We start from the raw sequence: 21,386 nt of genomic DNA, 5'->3' as shown, positions 1-21,386 counted from the left end.
ACCTACATAAAGAAAGTCCTGTATATTATCTTTTAGCTTAAGAATATCTGAACTTATTAAATGTTTCGGATTTGTCTTCATTGGATATGGACATTTTGACTTTAATTTTTTTATTTATAAAAATTCTACTCAGATCAAGAAGATAAGTAGATAACAAGCAATATTTTTAAAGTACTTATTTACAATTATTTTTAATGATGGGAAAATTTACGATTGTGAGATATATAATCTTTACCATTAAAAAGAATATAATGTAGGTATTTCAGTTAATTTTTACTGCTGTAAACTGTTATGATGTGAAAAATATATTGCATATTATTTTTTACAACGGGTATTTTCATAGCAGTCTAAAATGTTACTGAAATATTTTTTCTATACAAGCACATATGACATAGTAAATTTTTATAAGCCGTTTAATACTATGTGAATCGATTTCAGCCAAATTTAATAGGGGTTTTAAATAAACGATATAGGAAAACTCGTTCTGCGTTGGTAAACCACATACGTCGAGTACCTATGTGACTGTAACGTGTGTATAGAATTGTTTTAGCGTCGATTCACAACGTTCATTTGTGGACTTTTTCTGAATATAAACGCTAAAGGTAACTTAAATTTTACAACATATTAAACTGATGTAATTTTAATGATTTTTATGACAATTATCGTAACAAGTTTAAACAAAAATTGTTAATGATCACTGAACTATAGATATTAATCTTGTCTGAATTTATATGTTTAAAATGGCTGCTACAACGATTGTAGACTTGTCAAGAATAGCATTAAATAATTAGCATAAAACTGTGTTTAAACGATTTCCTTAACTACGGTTTAATGCCCAGGCTACAAAGTTACTAAAGTATTAAAATCTCCTTAGCTTTTTAATTTTATAAAAGCGTAGACAATAGTTTGAACAAGTTAACTTTTTGTTGCAGTTGTCTGAGTCCGCGATCTGCATACTTTTATGAATTCCCTCCCAGCGGTAAGTATTTCAATATTTTATAATGTCTCCACGTTTTTTGTATAAATCTTAAGTCATTTGAAATAGAATTTCAGACAACCTTATATTTTTTATCTAAATAAAAATTCATACATAATGTCAATCAGATGTATGTTTTTTTTATGTCTATAATAGTTTTGATTTTAAATACTTTGGATCTTATATTCGAGAAGTAGGCTAAAATATTCAAAGCCGTTTAATCTAGATTCTAGAGTATGGAAAGCTTTTGAAACGTCAACGTCAAGAAAACAACAATGAAAAATAAGTTTAATAGACCGGGAGATACTGACACAAAATTTCGAGTTATTTGTAACAGGATGGCGGTTCTACAGGGTTCTTAGTACGTAATGACAAAAAGAAAAACGATGGTGTGAACGCTGGTACCGGCGGCTTAGTCGCGTTGGCGTTAGTCGAACTTGCCGGAAAATAGCGAAAGTCAAACGATTTGTAACAGTATGGCACTTATTTTTCCTGTAAGTTTGAGGATCAACGAATATAAATACAAAATTTCAAAGATCTAGGTGTTGGAAATCTTCACTTATATAAATTAATACTAAATTAATTTTTCAAGTATGACAGCACTTTTTCCCCCTACTAGAAGTATGGCAAATATAATAATGGTCACATTTTATCAAATACTCTCCAAAAATCCAAATGCAATACTGGTACAAAAAGTTTGGCGAAATAAAAATTTTTTGCAGATTTTCGGCGGTATGGCGACCATTTGGAATCGTCCGAAAAGTATGGCATGGCGATTTTCGTAAATGGCTGCACGACGATGGTTATCTGTGCAAAACTTAGCCTGATACAAATGGTTGAATAATTGTTTTATTTAAATCAACACATTCGCGTCGGTATGGCGGGCTGTAAGTCACACCGGAAAAGTATGGCATGACACTACCGCCTACTTCTTTTTTATGGGCTATCGGTAAATTCTAAAATTTTTGTGTTACAAATCGTTTGACTTTCGCTATTTTTCCGACGAGTTCGACTAACGCCCACGCGACTAAGCCACCGGTACCAGCGTTCACACCATCGTTTTTAGGGTTCCGTAGCCAAAATGGCAAAAACGGAACCCTTATAGTTTCGTCATGTCCGTCTGTCCGTCTGTCCGTCTGTCCGTCTGTCACAGCCGATTTACTCGGAAACTATAAGTACTACAGTGATGAAATTTGATGGGAATATGTGTTGTATGAACCGCTACAAAAATATGACACTAAATAGTAAAAAAAAGAATTGGGGGTGGGGCCCCCCATACATGTAACTGAGGGATGAAATTTTTTTTTTCGATGTACATACCCGTGTGGGGTATCAATGGAAAGGTCTTTTAAAATGATATAAAGTTTTCTAAAAAACATTTTTCTTAAAGTGAACGGTTTTTGAGATATCAGCTCTCAAAGTCGTAAAAAGTATGTCCCCCCCCCTCTATTTTTATAACTACGGGGTATAAAATTCTAAAAAAAATAGAGGTGATGCATGCTAATTAACTCTTTCAACGATTTTTGGTTTGATCAAAGTATCTCTTATAGTTTTTGAGATAGGTTGATTTAACTGTAATTTATTATATTTGCTGCTACGGAACCCTTTGTGCGCGAGCCCGACTCGCACTTGGCCGGTTTTTTCTTTTTGTCATTGCGTACTAAGAACCCTGTAGAACCGCCATCCTGTTACAAATGACTCGAAATTTTGTGTCAGTATCTCCCGGTCTATAATAATCTGTGCTTTAAATGATTTTCGTTCTACAGTTCGAACTTCGAAGTACTTATAATATAAACTTGTGCACAAATAAAAGGCTCTTCTTTCTTAATAATATTATGACAGAGAAGACTGTTAGAGCAGGCTCCAAGGAGATGTTCGTTTGCAAAAATAGCGGACCTAAATCTGACTTCTGATATATATTGTATAGGTCCCAGATATCCTATAGACAGATGTTGCCAACCAGTTTTGTGGTCCCCCTGCCCGCACCCCGGTAATTAAATATGGCATACAAAGAAAAAAATAAAAATTTCCAAAACATGCCGTGTGGGGTATCAAATGAAAGAGCTTATTGAGTAGATCACGAATATATAGCATACTATATACATTTCTTACACTTTCTCTAAGATTTTTTAGAAAATTTACGAAAATGGTCCATTTTTGAGTTAACTTTAAACCACTATAGATTGAAAACTCATGAATATATTTTTTAAATTATTATTTTAAATAATTAACAATAGTCCATTGTTTATGATTCAATAGTTCGTAATATAATATAAGTGAGCTATGTGGTGGATTTGATGAAAATAACTATATACTATATGAACTTGAAAATATACTCGCCATCTTTGAATGCTCCCCCCACTCCCCCATGCAACTATTTCACTATACGAAATATTGAATCGTAAACAATGGACTATTGTTAATTATTTAAAATAATAATTTAAAAAATATATTCATGAGTTTTCAATCTATAGTGGTTTAAAGTTAACTCAAAAATGGACCATTTTCGTAAATTTTCTAAAAAATCTTAGAGAAAGTGTAAGAAATGTATATAGTATGCTATATATTCGTGATCTACTCAATAAGCTCTTTCAATTGATACCCCACACGGCATGTTTTGGAAATTTTTATTTTTTTCTTTGTATGCCATATTTAATTACCGGGGTGCGGGCAGGGGGACCACAAAACTGGTTGGCAACATCTGTCTATAGGATGTCTGGGACCTATACAATATATATCAGAAGTCAGATTTAGGTCCGCGATTTTTGCAAACGAAACTCCACTGAGAGTCCGGTCTATGTGTATATTACTTCGTTTCTCTTTATACTTTAACAATTTTGTTCAAGTTATAAGTAAAGAAATAATAGTACACACCATATTTTTTCTTTAGATAACTGCCTTGGTACCGCGAAAAAGAAGGTGACGACGTTTTCAAGACTGCTCCGTGGCTTGAAGTCACACAGGAAGGAAAAGCATGGTTCATGCTCTCCAAAACACACGCACAGTCCTCGTCAAACATTACCACCTCAAAGGGTAAGTATTTATATCAAATAAATAAAAATATATGCGAAGTAATGAATAATAATTTGTAATATAATATAAGCAATTAACTAATGATTTTTTAAATGTAATATTTAAAGGTAAATACGGTAAGAAGCATTATAAAATTACTCGAATGAGTGTGTGCAAAATTAGATGGAATAGCGTTGCACAACTGAGCATGTTCTAATTTTGTGACACGTGTTTTTAATGAAATTAGCCCAGAAGTATGATATCATTGGAGTACTGCATATTTTATTATTTCTACGAAAACACGTGGTACAAATGAGCATGATTCTAACTCAAAGGGCTCCAAAGACAGAGCTTAAATAATACATAGTTGATTATATTTAATAACATGTATGTACTATGTATCATATGAGGATCTAGATTAATAATAAAAATATAATATTCATAAATATAATATTCATATACATTTAATAAACATAAAATTACACATTTACCTTTGTATTATAAATATATGGTGGCACTAACGTGTGGTTTTTTTCACATTATCTTTAAATATATCAAAATTTTATTTTCAGCGATTCTATATTTAATTTTATTTATCATTTGATATAAGTATGTAATATATTTTATGGTCACAGATTTCATGAGGTTCAACCATTAAACATTTATCATTTATAAAGTAAAACTTTGAATGACAATATTTTATTAATAAGTTCGAAATGCATATGTACTTTTCTGATAAAATATGATGGTAATCCATAAAACAACATAAGGTTAAAAATAAAAGTTAAGAATATTCGTATCGCAATCCGTAGGACAGGAATGAAGTATGTTGGGAAGAGTATTATCAATTATATTCGGAGTAGAAATTTCATATTAATCATAAGGAAAATCATACTTTCGTTAAGAAATCAATAGTGTCATCAATCATCAAGTAAGCTTATATTTTTTTAAGTTATATGTAATAAACTATTAAGAACTGAATTTTTACAAATAAAACTATTTTTGTGATGCGATAAAATTTAATTTTAAATGTCTCTTACATTCAATTTTTTTATACTCAAACATAAAGTCGAATTTGCAATATCATTGAAGAGGAAATTTCTTTCAAGGAAATAAAAGTGCCAATTCGATTATACTTCCAGATAAAAACGTCTTATCAAGCTCCCAATATATGCATACAAATTGGAATAAACTCTAACATAACATAGCCTATCTATTTAACCCGCGCGCATAAAAATAAAGCGAAATCTCGAAATGTTGGTCACGTCACTCGTACGTAGCGACGCGTCAGTGGCGTCATACTAATTGCTATGAGTGTCTGTCAAAGAAGGACCGGCGTCGGTGGGGACAATAGTGCATAGGGTAAAAGGGAACGTATGAAAAATGTCTCGCTAAGATTCGGTTACACCGTTGTAACATAGTATAAAGAGACTAGAGACTATACTATGGTTGTAATGAGAGTCGTCTGGCCGTGAGTTTGAATGCCACTAGAAAGCACACGTCAGATAAGCGTGCTAGTGAATTCGCTCGCGACATCGCGTTTGTACATGTAATGCTTCTAATTGGGAACGTTTATTGTTGAAAAATGTTCTTTTAAGTCTGACATGCAACTAAATAGATGTGCTGTTGTAGTATTTGGGTATTTTACGTGTTTTTTTCAACATGGTATACTTACTTTTTGAAAATTATTTTATTTGTACAATACCTACGTGAAGTTGTAATGGATAAATAGTAGGTATTTTAGGTATTCCATTAATATATACATAACCGAAAATTCATAAGCCGAAACAAGAACAGAACTCATCCAAACAAGTCCCATAAACCCAAGTAAAGGAATGTATCAAGCTACACAAAGAAAGGCCATAAATATGAAGAACTCAACGTATACGCAACTCATCTCGCTCGAATTAAGTGCTACATTTTTCCAGCCACCTATATTTATTAATCTACCGTTGGGGTACGTCGCCGCGTGCGAGTGAGAAATGACGGCTGCCAAAGTTAAGTCGGCTGAGCCAAGACGGCGTCTGAGTTATGGTCGTTTGTTGGGAGAAGGGATAAGGCCATTAGGGCGGGAGTGTAATCCTTATCGGCCGAGTTGCACTTAGGATTAGCTCTGTCAGGAGTTGCTTTTTTCGGCCATTGGCGGGACTTGTCCAGCTGTGATTAGGGGATTAGGAATGCTTTATGGGTATCCAATTGGTGTTATCTAGCTAATGCGGAAAAAATACAGAACGCCGAACAAACTGTAGACTTATATATTTTACTATTTATCAAAGTATATAGTGTCCATATGTGTGTGTGAATTGCGGCTTGTTTGAAGCAATGTTTGACTTGTAATTTATATTTTTATAAATTACAAGTCAAATATAGTTTTTAATGTATGATGTGGATAAATATCCACATCAAATGAAAGTGTAAAATATTGTGTATGTAATCATAACGAATATTTATTTGTACAAAGTCGATATAATTATATGTAATAGTAAACCTTTACTACCATAAATCTTGCTTATTTATCACCCAGTCTCTACTCGCGTGGGTGTTTTGATAATAACGTTTAATGCATATCACAAAAATCAACCTACGATAGAAACTAATACAATAGACCTTAAATAGTCGTCACTCTTTATAAAATACTCTAGTATTATATTACGATGATCTTAAATTAAGTTTATCCAAAGTAAAAAAAAGTAAGAGCTTTAACTTTGATATTAAAGCTTTAAGCTAATAGGTTTTACATACACATACAATCTGTCAGAAATAACATTTTCAAGGTATTGTTCTCGAACTATTTTATCGAATTTGCTCCGACAATATAGTTTAAAATAGTAACATAGTATACCTGAATAGCTACCCACTCTTACATACGACTACACGAGAATATAAAGTAAGACCCAAAAACATAAAAGACGATATCCCTAAATGGTCTTGGCAATCGGTTTTATTGACATATACAATGTGCCTATTATACGGAAAACTTTTATAGTACTACTTGATGTTGAAGTTAAATTTTCGCATTGGCACCTTGCCCTGTAGCTAACGTCTTGCGGGATACTGTTCAAGCATTATGGCTGTAGATCCACGATATAGGTAATAAAACTTTATATTGGCTGCGTGGCTCCCGACATTATGCGCCTCGTAACTAAGGTCTTGTAACGATAACACTATTGTCCGCTGTTACACCCGTTTTGTTGTAGGAGATCACTCAATAGATATGGTCATATGAATTTGTAACCGATTACAGAGATAAGATACCTACCCATTTCCTACTCGTAAAGCATATGCAATGTATATTACACACAGTTTTGTCTTCCTCTTTTTGTTTACATTGCATTCTTCAATAATAATTCCCTGAGTATTCTGTAGGACTTGAAATATATCATATAATATATATATGTAAAGTGCCACTGAAAATATAAGTGACTAGCTTTCCACCCGCAGCTTCGCCCGCACAGGAAAAGAAAAACCCGCATAGTTCCCGTTCCCGTAGGATTTCCGGGATAAAACCTATCCTATTTCCCGCGATAAAAAGTAGCCTATGTCCTTTCTCGGGTATCAAAATATCTCTATACCAAATTTCATGCAAATTGGTTGAGTAGTTAAGGCGTGATTGAGTAACAGACAGACAGACAGAGTTACTTTCGCATTTATAATATTAGTATGGATTAATAAGGACGAAATTCTAGTAATTGTGTTGAAAACATTAATCAAAACGTATCAGGTTTATATATTTATTTTTATTTCTAGCTGACACATAACTCACCAATATTATTTCTATTTTCGGTAAAATATTTTCTATTTTACCGAAACAACCAGGAAAAATAGCGTTCATTTATCCGATCACGAAACAAATTGTGCGTTTGATCCAACAATTAAAATGTACCTTTTTGATTCTCCAATAACATTGATATAACAATTTTGTGCAAAGTAATATGTGGTAATATTGTTTACAATTCATATTAGTTTTTAAATTAATAAACTACAGAAGTTACAAATCTCCTCTATGTAAACATGGTTTTATGTTATTTGAACATAATGTTCTTCAGAATTGATAGCTGCAATAATAGTAAATTAATGAAAGCCTCGGTCGAAAAAGCTGTTAATGAGAAATCAATAAGCAAAATGGCCCGTCCAGTGACTGGTGTCTTGTATTCGTTTAACATCTTATCGTTTATGAGATATATTATTCAGGATTTATAAACTTTTACAAAACTAGCACATAGGTAGCGTACAAACAAAGTTAACTTACGTAAACTAAATCTGTTTTATGATACTTTATAACAATTATTCGGAACATTTAAGTTATTGTTTAATTATTCCATCAATTAGGCTTAAATTGTTATCCAAGTATAGATAAACTGGGCAATTACTTCAATATAAACAAAACTAACGACCCTAAACAACAATTCATTCATTCAAAACATTGAGTGATACTGTTGAAATCTCGTAACATTCAGCTAACATTTTAATTTGCACACATTTAATTGTATAACATCGTAATAAGAAACGCGGTTATCATTCAACAAAGGTAACAAAGGAAATCTGGAACGACAAAATGAAGGCGATATTAAAGTTTTGCAACTACAAAAGTTTACCTCGGGACGCATTTATCACATTTACTGTGGTAATATTTTCATAGCAACGTTATGACACAGATTACTTTCTTTGTATGTAGAAGTATATCCGTCTGTTTTGCATTTATATTAAAGTTTGTATTAATTTAAACACAGCTGAGTAAATATAGTGTATGTATGGTTTGGCTTTGAACTCGAATTAAGGGACCTAAAAAGTTTATAATGAATAGATATGAAGGAAAACGTACATTCCTGCAACCACAGTATTACCATCCTACAGTATGGCGACGAATGTACTTGTGTAGAGAAACGGAGGGGAACTGGCGGGGGGTCGGGCGACGCGGGCCGCTTAATGCAATCACGCTGAGTTTGCATTAACTATCGCGAAAGGACGACGCAGTCGTATTTTTTGTGTAATAATTTTATTATACATAGGTACTTACATATTCTATTATGACGCGCAAAAACTGTTCCGTTTACGGATGTAAATCTACATTGAAATCCCAGAAGGAAACAATATTTCAGAAAGATTGTATTAATTGTATCTGTTGAATTAAAATCAAAGCTATGTATATGTTGTCCTCATTATTTTCTAATCAGATTGTACATCCCAATGCGAATGCATTACTTAGTTAAATGGTATAATATACAATTAAGAACATCCAAAAATAAAGTGTCCACGTAAATAATATTTAGCAGTGCAATATCTGTATTCTGTAATTATATATTTATGAAAAAATAATTACATCAGATTTAATAATCGCAATTATTTTGAATGTACATATGAATAAATGATTTCATCATAATATTAATAATCACAATTGTTTTATTTCCCATTTGTTGCAACCCTAGCGTATTTTCGTGTGGCAGCGTAAGTACCTACGCTGGCGGCGGCATCGCGCGACATCAAAGGCGATTCCTTACTGTAGGAAATAATATTGTAATACTGTGCCTGCAACTGTTTTTAAAATTCGCTTATACCTAACTAGCTTTCCGCCTGCGGCTTCGCCCGCGTTTTCAAAAAAAAACCCGCATAGTTCCCGTTCCCGTGGGATTTCCGGGATAAAACCTAGCCTTTGTCACTCAGAAATGATGTAGCTTTCCAACAGTGAAAGAATTTTTCAAATCTGCCAAGTAGTTTCGGAGCCTATTCAATTCATACAAACAAACAAACAAAAAATCAAACCTTTCCTCTTTATAATATTATATATTATAAGTAATAAGTAATAAGTAATAAGTATAAGTATAAGTATAGATTAAACTGCAAAATTCAGTAAAAAATATATATTCAACGAAGGATAAAAAACGGCAATCCTTCGACTGTATTGAAACGTCTGTGAAAATTAGATAGAGAATTTAGTTGTATTTGTGTTCACACTATCTGCTATTCAGTTGGCTAGTCTACGAGGTTGTTCATTGTAGGATACGGACACATAGCTCAGAAATTTAACATTCGTAATTGTAACATAAATGTTAGAATATATAAACATTATGAAAGTAAAGGTAACTAGTCAGAGGCGGCTTGCCCTAAGGAGCGCTGGTGCAGTGAACTCCCATAAATAATTATAATAAAATCATACTCCTTAATTTAATTATTAACATTAATTATTACTATTTAAAATCAATCGTAATCTTTAAAACTACTGTTAAGTCCAATGAATATATCCATCATTCCATCATCCCATACACCTGTTTAATACCTACTGTATTATGTAACGCGCGAAGCGGAGCGCTCACGATTGCGCTCCAATGAAAAAAGATTTAGTACATTTCCTAATACGAAATCCAATAGGAGTGAAAGAGAGGGTTTTGCCAGAGCCCTGCGCGTGAAACAAAAGATTTTCTATGGAAAAGTAGCAAAATTTGGAGCGCCGCACCCGCAAACGTTGCCGGTTCGTTTTTACCGCCCGGCAGGACAGCGATTGCGCGCGCGGCGCGACGTTGCCAGTTTCCACTTCTATAATATAAACAACTCGAGTCAACTTCAATGCACGCGCGCGATTCATGCAATTTTCTAATTAAAATTATAAAATACGTGTTGAAATAGCCTGTAGTTATCAGTATTACTTGTGAGTGTTAACCCATTGACCACCGAGCGCCCCGATCGGGGCGCGACACAATAGATTATCTATTGTGTCTGTGATTCCGGGGACTGATGGAAATGAACAATAATTATAATGTGGCGTTCATTAAAAAGTGTGTTAAAACGTTACAAATTCGGCTTGAATGTAAAGCTAATAAGGGACCGCCACGGCCTGAACTTGATCTTACGCAAAAATGTACGACAAAAACGGAAACATATACGCGTGTGTTTAAATCTGAACAATATGTGAAAACACCGTGGTTGTGTGGTTGTGATGAAAGCAACAAACTATTTTGTTTTCCGTGTCTTTTATTTAAAGCGGGCGCGGCCGGCGGAGGTGAGAGTGCTTGGACTGAAACGGGCGTTGACGACTTAGCTCATCTTTCAATCAAGATGAAAAAACATTCACAATCTCGGTACCATTTGTTGAATGAACTGCAATTGGCGTCTATCGGACGACAAGACATTCGTAAAGCACTAGATTCCGCGTAGGTACCGAAAGTCAATACGCGAGTTCAATGACCGTGTCGATGAAAACAGACATATTTTACGAAGGGTAATAGATTGTGTCGTATTTTGTGGTGCATTTCAAATTGCTTTATGGGGGCATGATGAGTCTTCGGAATCCCTGAATCCCGGAATCTATATACCTATATTTTTTTTTTAATAAATTGTACTGATTTACACCATGTATTTTCAGTGTTTTATTTCAAGTGAACACCCATAAAATTTTGTCACGAGCCGCCTCTGTAACTAGTACATATAAATATTTCGACTATGACTATGTCGTTTATTGTTATGTACTTATAAAAATTAATTGTAACGTTCCATCCAACTATATAATTTATTAGTTAGTAAAAAAATCTAGCAGATTCCAAGAAAATCAATTTGTATACGAATTCGTGTAAGGTTTCCTGTCAATCCGTGACATGATTAGTTATATCATGTTATATCTACATAGTTATAATATTCAAACAGTCTTAACTTCTTAATATCTTAATATCTTAATCTTTCTTAATATTCTTAATACTATTATAAAGGCGAAAGTTTGTAAGGATGTATGGATGTATGGATGTATGGATGTATGGATGTATGGATGTTTGTTACTCTTTCACGTAAAAACTACTGAACCAATTACAATGAAATTTACCACACATATAGAGGGTAACTTGGATTAACACATAGGATAGGTTTTATCCCGGAAATCCCACGGGAACGGGAACTATGCGGGTTTTCCTTTGAAACGCGGGCGAAGCCGCGGGCGGAAATCTAGTTATAATATAATACAGTAGTATGTTCATATGCTTTCCTACAAGACAATATTAATCAGTATTACAAATTCTCAAATAATATAATATTCAATTTATAAAAACAAACACATTATTGGCTAAAGTATTTTTGTAGTTAATTCACGCTTGTAAAAGTTTTAAAGCAGTGCACAGTATAGCCAAAAGATCGGTTCCACTATTAATCACTCGCTTTGCAAAAAGCTAAGGATATTTGCATTACAATGAGATTTTGTTGGGACAAATCAATTAATCATAGCCCGCACAAAGCTAGCCCATTAACTTCGCACTTGATAAGGGAATAATACGAAAGTCCGACAATGGCCGCTCCTTTAGCGCAATCTTTCTACAACATACCGGGAGCGAAAAACGTGAAGTATTCATGACTAGCTGATCCCTGTGACGTCATTTACTTCCCAAAAAAATCTAAGTTTTTGGAGCTAAAAAATGCTATATAACACTCCTTGAAATGTAGTTACTATCCTTATATTTTGTTTAACCTAGCAGCGTAAGAAATAAAAGTTTCTTAGTTATAAAATCAGTAAATACTTCAATTTATTTGTAAAATAATTAAAAGAACAAAACTTTAAATTTCTGAACAATTAATAACTTTATCGTGACTCGAAAATCTAAACTTTAAAAGAGTTTTTGATATTTTCGGATATTTTACCGAAAAATGTCGATGTCGAAACGGCGATGTTGATAAATGTTCAAAATTTTGTTTAACTTTAAAGTTCGATCGTTTTTCTAAAATATCGCCTATGTTGACGTTTTAATACAAGCTCTAAAAATATATTTTGCCATACTCGCATGTTATGGTTGTTATCTAATATAAAAATATTTTTCGTTGTTATGAAAAATTCGTTATATTTTTCACGAGCGACAATAACTCTTTTAAGAGTTCTAATTAATCATCTTTATTTTATGGCTATTAATTTTTATTGAAATGGGAATTTCTACCAAAAAAACCTATCATTATCTGACATGTTTATTTTGTTCAAGGATGCATCATCATAGTTTTGGAGCCGTGAAGTAATTTTAATAAGTAATTTCCTCCAGGTCGATACTCCGGACAGCGTGCTACAAAGTGGCCTGGGTCTCGGACCTGGGCCAGACACGGCTCTAAGGTCCATGGTTGACCCTAGAGACTATGATCGCCTCCGCTTCTTTCAAATGACTGCCGCCCAACCAAACACCTTTGAAGAAACTATACATAGGGTGAGCCAAGGTTTTCCTGCTCGGATGTATTTACAAATTACTGTGTTTGTGTTTTAAAAGATTTGAAAAGTATGTGTAAATGTCAATTCATTTATCTGCTTTTGTTTAAATTTTTTTGTCTTAGTAATGAGAGTTAAATTTGTATCGAAAAATTACCTAAATGACAAGAAAACTATTTGGGTAGTTTATTTATTAATTTAAAAAATAAAACAAACACAATACACAGTAATATTCAAAATTTCAGCAGGAAAACTTTCTGTTATACTCTGGGTGGCAAAGCACATAGTCACTGCGATGCATATAAATGTATGCTAAAATAAAAAGCAGATCACTATTACCATAGATGTACACTGTTTTAAAAGTGAAACATTTTTGCCAACAGAGTCATAACAGGAATTCAAAATTCAAAATTTTTCCATCGTCTACATTTTGGTTTTCTACATTTGGAATGCTCAAAGAATAGGAGGTGGCTCTCATATATGATTTTGGCTTATCTAATATTTATGTCAAATGTTATTTCATAATTTTCGTATTTATAAGTAAAATAAGGTTGTGAATTGCACAGCACGTATTGCACTGTAGTTTGGGATGCATGAAATATAAAAGTATATGACGCAGAAGGCGAGTGAGTATGATTGTCGTCGAGACTGTTATAAAATGGATCGTTCTTTACATGTTAAACCGCATTCTGATTGTATTGCTCTAGTTTCATTCTCTCGTCGACCATTGCCATGAAGTATCTGAATAATTTGTTTATAAGGCCCTTCGCTCATGGAGCTACTCAAAAATGACTGAACTAATCAGTAATTACGATTACAAACCAGTTACAAATTGTATCTCGCATACAACGCTACTCAAGTTATAAGGTTTCAGTCACTTGTCAATGTTTGCTCGTTCATTTTTATCATAAAAAACAAAGAAACCCGGGAAACCAGTAGCGTGGAGACCGACACGACGCGTCGCGCGTGATTGGTTGCTAACGCGTTACTCACCAGTTAGTAACTAGTCGCGTCGTGTGCGAATCTCCATAGAACTGGTATGGGCTGTGACGCTCAGGCAACTCGTTAGTAATTTGAGTTTGTGACTAGTTCTTTTTGAGTAGCTCCATGAGCGAAGGGCCTAAAACTGTAATCTCCTTTGCCCCTAATCCTTAATCCAGCACGATCTGTTTTCCAAATGCTTTTAGAAATTATGAAATTGTGAGTGCATGTGTAATGTGTATATGTACGAGTAAACAGTTAATATTATTCTTTTCACTTGTCGTGGTCCCCACAATAACATAAATATATATTTTTTGCCTCACTCGTCTTCGTGAAAAGAATAGATCAATCCAGCATGTCAACGCAAATAAATTTTACATAAAATACTTATATTTATTTCGCAATTTTTAGTTCGGAAACAATGCTTTTGCGTTGTAGTACTGTATTCTACTTTATTTATAAATTGTTTGCTCAACGAGAAAAACATGAAATGCCTTATTTATTCGTTTTTATTTTACGTTACTATTTTATATTGTTAAACATTTTATATCGCTTATCAAAATTGTACGAGATTTATTTTTCATAAACGTTAAAATAAAAGAAATATTGTGCTTGTTGCAGTTAAAAGTTCAAGAAGCTATGAAGAAAAAAGACAAACTGGCAAGAGAGCAAGAGGAGGTAATTCGTTAAAACTTTATTTTAAATTTATTTCTCTATTTTCTTTATAATATGAAATAAATGGTTTATATTCTGAAATATTATAGTCAACTGAAAATTACATGCAAATAAGAGGTCTTTATTAAAATTCAAATAAATTTATGGTTTTTACGTAGAAATTGAATGATAAAAAATGAATTCAAAGAATATTACTTGATGAATATTATATGTTCCGGAAAACAATTAAAACATAATTTGAATGAAATAATGATTTTATAAACTATAAGCTTTTCAAATTAAAATATACTCTTCCCAGCTTACAAAGTTACGTTTGAGATTTAGTAATGGATAACCGAATAAAGACATATGAGCAGGGACTCTCACTAATCGCGCCCTAATCTCGACGAAGCCTGTTAAAACTTATACCGCTTCAATACAAAACTTTTGAAGCCCTTTACTAAGCATATTTACACGCTATATATTTGAGCAATATATAAGAAGTACATGCATCAGTTTTATAATCTTATTATCTTTCGTATTTCTATTTATAAAATTAATGATTCTATATACTTGTGAGTACAAACAAAAACACAATTTAGAATGAAAATAACAATTTCTTCTTATTACTTTAATGAGAAATTTTACACAGACCGCATTCAATAGTATAAAGTCGTTCGCTCACGAACAAAAAACGCATAAATTAAGTTAATGTCTTCAATACTTTTCTACTTACGTGGAATTGGTCGTTTTACAGCCTTTGAATATTTATTGTCCTGTTCACGATGTAGCGAAACGTTTTGTGAAAATCTTTTTATTTATGTTTTTACTTGTATTGCACCTCGTTAGCGGGATGCCTTTACACCCACGCTCATATCCATACTGGTTTATTTTTATTATTTCTTAATGATCCGTTTCTGAAAATAATTTGCATACGTTGTAGCCTACGATGTTTTCTAAAATTAATTTATTCATTTCGAATACTGATAAGCTGGTGTAATAAATTATTTGTCATTGACAGGCTAATTATTTCTGTTCGTAATTATTAACTGCTTTTAATAATTCCACAGATTCTAAGAGACATTCGTCACGGCCTTATCAATATGGGAAGAGACGGGGTGCGAGGGCCGTTTGGAGGTATTTGATGCATTTTACAATTTATTGTATTGATCTGAAATATATTATGAATCAATTGGAATATTTTTTTTTGCCATTCAAATAGAATAGGGGAGAGAAATATTTTTACATCAAACACGAACAGTATTGATACATGTTGAGAATGATATTGTTTTAACCATATTAGATTTGGATAAAGGGGAATATTTCAGTTCAATACTGCCGCAATGTTATTCAATATTCTGAATGGGTTTTATGTTCGTCAGGTCAACAAAAATTTGGATGGAATTATACAAATTTATGTCTACTGAATGTTTTCTAGTTGCTTCAAATTTTGGCCATTTTTGATGTTTAGTTGTGTAACATACTTATTGCAAGCTAGATGTTTTCATGCATTCTAAATTCAAAATTGATTTGAGCTTTTATTTAATTTATTTTGAATCGATATTACTTAATCAGAATTTAATTTGCCTTATGTCGATGTGTATTCGTTAAGGTCAAAATATCGAAGCTTCTAGATGGAAATTACATATGAGATCATAAATTTGAAGCATGTTGCTTGCACGATGTTTTGACACTTAATTTATTGGTCATCTTGACGGAATGCTTATTTTGATATTGTCATTGATTTATCGTTCGGTATCGCAATCATCCGGAATGCTTTCGATGTGCATACTTCATCAATCATACATTCAAATAAGTCGAGTTTTGATTCGATAAAAGTTATTGGAAGCAATTTCAAGAGGATTATTTATTGTAATCGACTGTTTAATGAAATCACACACAATCATGAGTTACAATATTTTGTTTTTTTGCGTCGAAATGCTAAATGCATGTTTTTAAAGATATTTTGCATCAACCACGCACGGCTTTCCGATGTTCGTACACAGCTTACCTGCAGTGTTGTCAGTGAAACCGCAACTTTGTGGGAGGGCATTAAACGGTAAATTTTTTTGCAATTATGCTAGCACGGACATTTTTATTTGCATTATTAAGGGTTATATCATTCAGATCTAATTGGAGACTCGTTTGCAGACGACACATACATGTACGATGACGAAGCAAGAGGACTATCTGGCCGGGGGCACTGGTACGACGAACCTCCGTATGAAAGTGACCCCGAAGACTTCCTCATGAGTGGTGGGGCCCCGGCCGCCACGTTTCAAAATGGCCGAGTATGTTTTACGCTTAATCTCCGAAACGAACCAAGAGGCGAAGGTGTGATATCATTGAGAAGCGCCGGCGATATAAGCTTAGCGAGGGCTCCACGAAGAGGATTAATAATTCCACAGAGTGGACCCTACCCGACCACTGTGATACCCCTGCGAACATCGAGAGATAGGGAGAGCGGGGATTACGCCGCCTCCGACATACAGTCTATAGGATCGCGATTATCGGGCATATCGATAGAATCGAGTCGATCCGAGCGGGATTCCAGGAGAGGTTACAGGCAAATGTCAGGCTATCGAATAGGAATAGATCCGTTATCGCCTGCCTCATCAGATTACGAAGATCAAGAGAGCGAGACTGACTCGCAACATATTGCAACGGTGCATAAGGTAATTGAATTGAAATCAAAACTTTATGAAATCGACCAATAAATAAATGTATCCATTCATTTCGCATTTAATTTCAAAATTTCCCAAATAATATTTCTGTGTATAATTTTAGTCGGCTGATGATTGTGAAGGAGTTTCAAACTTAGTCGGAAAAGTTAGAGGGCTTAGACAAGATGTACAAAGAAAAATATCAAGATTACGACAAGAAAGGGGTCCCGAAGGCTCCGAAAGGCGGACGAGTGCCGATCAAGCGTTTCCGTGTTCTAATAGCTCTTTTGAAAGTCTACCCAGCGGATCAGGCAGTAGTGAGTGGATTTATTGATAAACTATTTGTCTGTGTTAATATAAATGTTTGTAAATAAGTGTTGTCTTTCTTTTCTATGATCCAAATGCCCCAATCGACATGTATAAAAATGTATTTATATTTTACCGACTGACACTTTCAACCTTTCCACTAATATTTTTGATTATTACTATTGTTTTAATTATGTTTACTCCAAATTGTAGTGTAGGCACATATGTATAAAATATTTATGTACAGGCACGCAGGCATTGGTTCGCGCTGGTAGTAATCATTCATCTCTCTCGGCAGAAGAAAACATAGAATTAAGTCCAGCCGGGCGAAGTTTACTGGTACCTCAGATGCTGTGTCGCGCCAGAGCACTCGTCGATTACATCCCTAATTTATACGAAAAAGATGCTTTAAGATATAAAGTGAGTATTGTTGCATAGATATTAGATAAAACTTTAAACTTTAAAAAACAAAATCTAACTTAAATTTGTTATTTGCCAACAGAAAGGGGACATCATTGAGGTGATCAACATGAACGCATCCGGTATCTGGCGGGGCGTACTCAATAATAAAGTTGGGAACTTTAAGTTTGCCAACGTCGAAGTCCTTTCTGAGAGAGACGCCTCTAGGTCGAGGACGTTAAAATGGTGCAAGAGTCGGGAGAGGTTGTGGGAAACTCGACCGAGAACCGTCGAGGAACTTTTGAGAAGGATTGACTTGCCCGAATACGCTATTGCGTTTGCGCGGAACGGTTATGAAGATATAGAACTTTTTAAGGAGATTGAACCTTCTGACTTGGACTACTTGGGAATAATGACACCTGACCATCGAACGCGTATTCTCGCTGCTGTACAACTGCTGCACCAGCTTGAATGTAATTAGTATTTTTAATCTCTTTTATCATGAATATTATAGCCAAAGATATTAAATTCAGAAAAACTACTAACTACTTACTAATACGGAATCTTAGAAAACAATTATATACTAACAATTTTATAAGTGACTCTAATGAAAACGACAACACCTAATGAATTTATGCGTTACATTATCATAACTCCCAGGTGGCGAAGGTGATGGCGAGGTAGAAGGAGGCGGATCCAGCTCTGAGGGTGGAGAATCACCTTTCGGTCGACGTCAGTTCCCACGGGACTCTGGCTGTTACGAAGCCGGCGTCGGAGTCGGTGGAGTGCGCGTGCGCACCTCTCCCCTCGTCCACCGGACAGAAGAACCTTCTCATAGACCGCCCGAACCGGCGCCCCAAGCGAAGCGATCTATTCGCCGCAGGCAACCTGACGACGCCGAGTGCGATAGGATCGAAAGATACCCGGGCACGGTCGGGGAGAAAGCGGTCGTGCGAACCGGCGGCTTGCCGGGAGGGGCGAGAGACGACACGTGCGAGTCCGACCACAAGTTGAACGTGGTGAAGTTCGTGGCGGGCGGCGAGACGTGCGTGTCGGAGAAGAGCAGCGACTCGGGGGTGAGCAGCTCGTCGCTGAGCTCGGCGCACCCGCACCGTCCCTGAGCTCGGCCCGGCGCGCCCGCGCGGTCCCCGGACGCGGCGCGGGCGCGAGCGCACGCCGCGCTGCCGCCCGCTTACGCAACTGATACCGAAACTGAATCAGCTGAAAATAAAACTCCTGAACAAGAACGCCGTAACCACTAGAAAAATATTCAACAAATTCTGCTCGAACCGCTACGAACTGATACCGTAGTCTGATCGATAACGGGAAAGATTGAACGCTCAAATCTGCCATTTTCTTTAGATTCTTATATGATTTTTTGACTATACAAAATTTATCAAATTTTTCAAATAGATATACAAAAGCGTAAGAACGTTTTCCTAGATAAATATCGCATTTATAGATTTAGTGATAAGACTGACACTCAAATCTGAACCGTTAATGTATTTTTCTTTATAATTGTTATTGAACTTTTGGAATGACCTCTATTACGCTTTGTCAAGTTATTAATCTGGATATATGTATTTATTGTTACATAAATCATACAACAACTTATATTTTATTCCAACCTTTTGATGAAAATCAGAAATAAATAAAAGGTTTTATTCTTTATTTGATAAAACAATAATATGCCGATGTTGTAAAACTTTTTTAGTAAAATATAATATTAGTTTGACGTAAATTTACTGTATCATTCCCCTTTATTGAAGGCGTATCGACGTCGCCAATTACTTTAGATTTAGTTGCTTTATGAAGTACTTACTTATTCTCTGTTCCATAGATTGCCTTTTTGACTTTCTTGTATTTAGAAACTTAATATAATTCTGGTATAGAGTAAATTCCCATCATTCGCTTAATTATTTTCGTTAATATTATTTTTATTTATTTGGTAGAAATGTCAATGAAGGTTGACTACAAAGAGCGTTATGAGCGCTCTTTTAATAGCAATAATTGTATATACCAGATATAGATAGGTTAATTATTATGTTGAGACTTTATAATTTTAAGAGAGCTTTATGCGGTAACTCGCATGTATATACGTGTGTAGTGTAGGTGAATTGTGAAATTTTAAATTTCGCCCAATTCTTCCCTGGTCAATGGATTTTTGTCGTTCCCTTAGAACAATTGTTGTGAATTTTATAGAAAACACCAACGTTTAATTAGAAATAGTCGATGCTATTACAATAAATGTAATGAATATTAAAAACGGATATTTCTACCTGCACTAACTCTTTATTTCATGTGTAACATCTATAAAATTAATTCATGTATATATGTATAAAAATATTGTAATTGTTTACATGTTTTTACGGCATTTGAAATGCGAAATTTATTTACATTGGCATTGTTTTAAAACGGCTGTTAAAATTTACTTAAATATTAAATCATTGTACCCTTCGTGGTATATTATAGCGTTTAATGTAAAAATCTCTTCATGAATTTCATTTTCAATCATGAACTAGTCTGAATTAAAATGTAAATAGATAGATGTTTGTTACCTGTATATTGTAGATAGAATATGTTTCTTTGACATTTATTGTATATTCCTTACATTTTACTTTTTATTGAAATTAATTTTTAAATATATATTATTTATATGTTTCATCGCTATTTAGTAGTGATTTTTATTTGCAGTTTAATTGTTGTAAGATTGCGAATTAATTAATTTTAACGATCCCTTTTGTCACTTGTGTTTTAGCAATATTTCGCAGTACTGTACTTTTGTAGCGATGTTTATATTTTTTTAAATGAACCTTATGTAAGTTTACAATTCTACAAACATGGATTTTAAATAAATATATCCAAAATTTACTTGAAGTTGTTTTATTGTACATCTCACTTAATCTTATTCAGACGCATAATCTAAGCAAATCACTACATAGTATAAAACAAAGTCGCTTTCCCTGTCCCTATGTCCCTATGTCCCTATGTCCCTTTGTACGCTTAAATCTTTGAAACTACGCAACGGATTTTGATGCGGATTTTTTTAATAGATAGAATGATTCAAGAGGAAGGTTTATATGTATAATAACATCCATTAAATAGTGGAGAAGTACTGTTATTTTTCAGGTTTCTAATATGATGTCGTAAAAAAATACATTTTTTCCGCTTACATTGCAAACGCAGGCTGAACCCTACGAGTTTTATCAAAATAATGTACTAAGTATTATACACA

At 34.0% G+C, this 21,386-nt stretch overlaps 1 protein-coding gene across 6 annotated transcripts in view; it reads left to right on the top strand.

Annotated features, from left to right (window-relative positions):
• Positions 1–21,016, top strand: part of LOC149485200 (uncharacterized) — a 116,089-nt gene extending 95,073 nt beyond the window's left edge. For 2 of the 6 annotated variants that reach the window (XM_089699939.1, XM_089699938.1), the window contains exons 4-13: positions 933–979; positions 3,867–4,009; positions 12,991–13,149; positions 14,751–14,807; positions 15,854–15,920; positions 16,935–17,458; positions 17,571–17,763; positions 18,000–18,172; positions 18,255–18,624; positions 18,812–21,016. In XM_089699939.1, the coding sequence (XP_089556065.1) occupies positions 933–979; positions 3,867–4,009; positions 12,991–13,149; positions 14,751–14,807; positions 15,854–15,920; positions 16,935–17,458; positions 17,571–17,763; positions 18,000–18,172; positions 18,255–18,624; positions 18,812–19,272 (2,194 nt within the window). In that variant the 3' untranslated portion in view covers positions 19,273–21,016. The remainder of the gene's footprint in view (positions 1–932; positions 980–3,866; positions 4,010–12,990; positions 13,150–14,750; positions 14,808–15,853; positions 15,921–16,934; positions 17,459–17,570; positions 17,764–17,999; positions 18,173–18,254; positions 18,625–18,811) is intronic. The other 4 variants (XM_089699940.1, XM_089699941.1, XM_089699942.1 and 1 more) reach the window with 4 other exon arrangements.
• Positions 21,017–21,386: the final 370 nt, after the last annotated feature.

Source organism: Colias philodice, chromosome 10, assembly GCF_061535455.1.
Source record: "Colias philodice isolate Cphi_HAF_F1 chromosome 10, ilColPhil1 Martin Lab GWU primary, whole genome shotgun sequence".
Lineage (NCBI taxonomy): Eukaryota > Metazoa > Arthropoda > Insecta > Lepidoptera > Pieridae > Colias > Colias philodice.
Note: the sequence above shows the minus strand (reverse complement) of the source record. Positions and strands in the feature narration are given on the sequence as shown.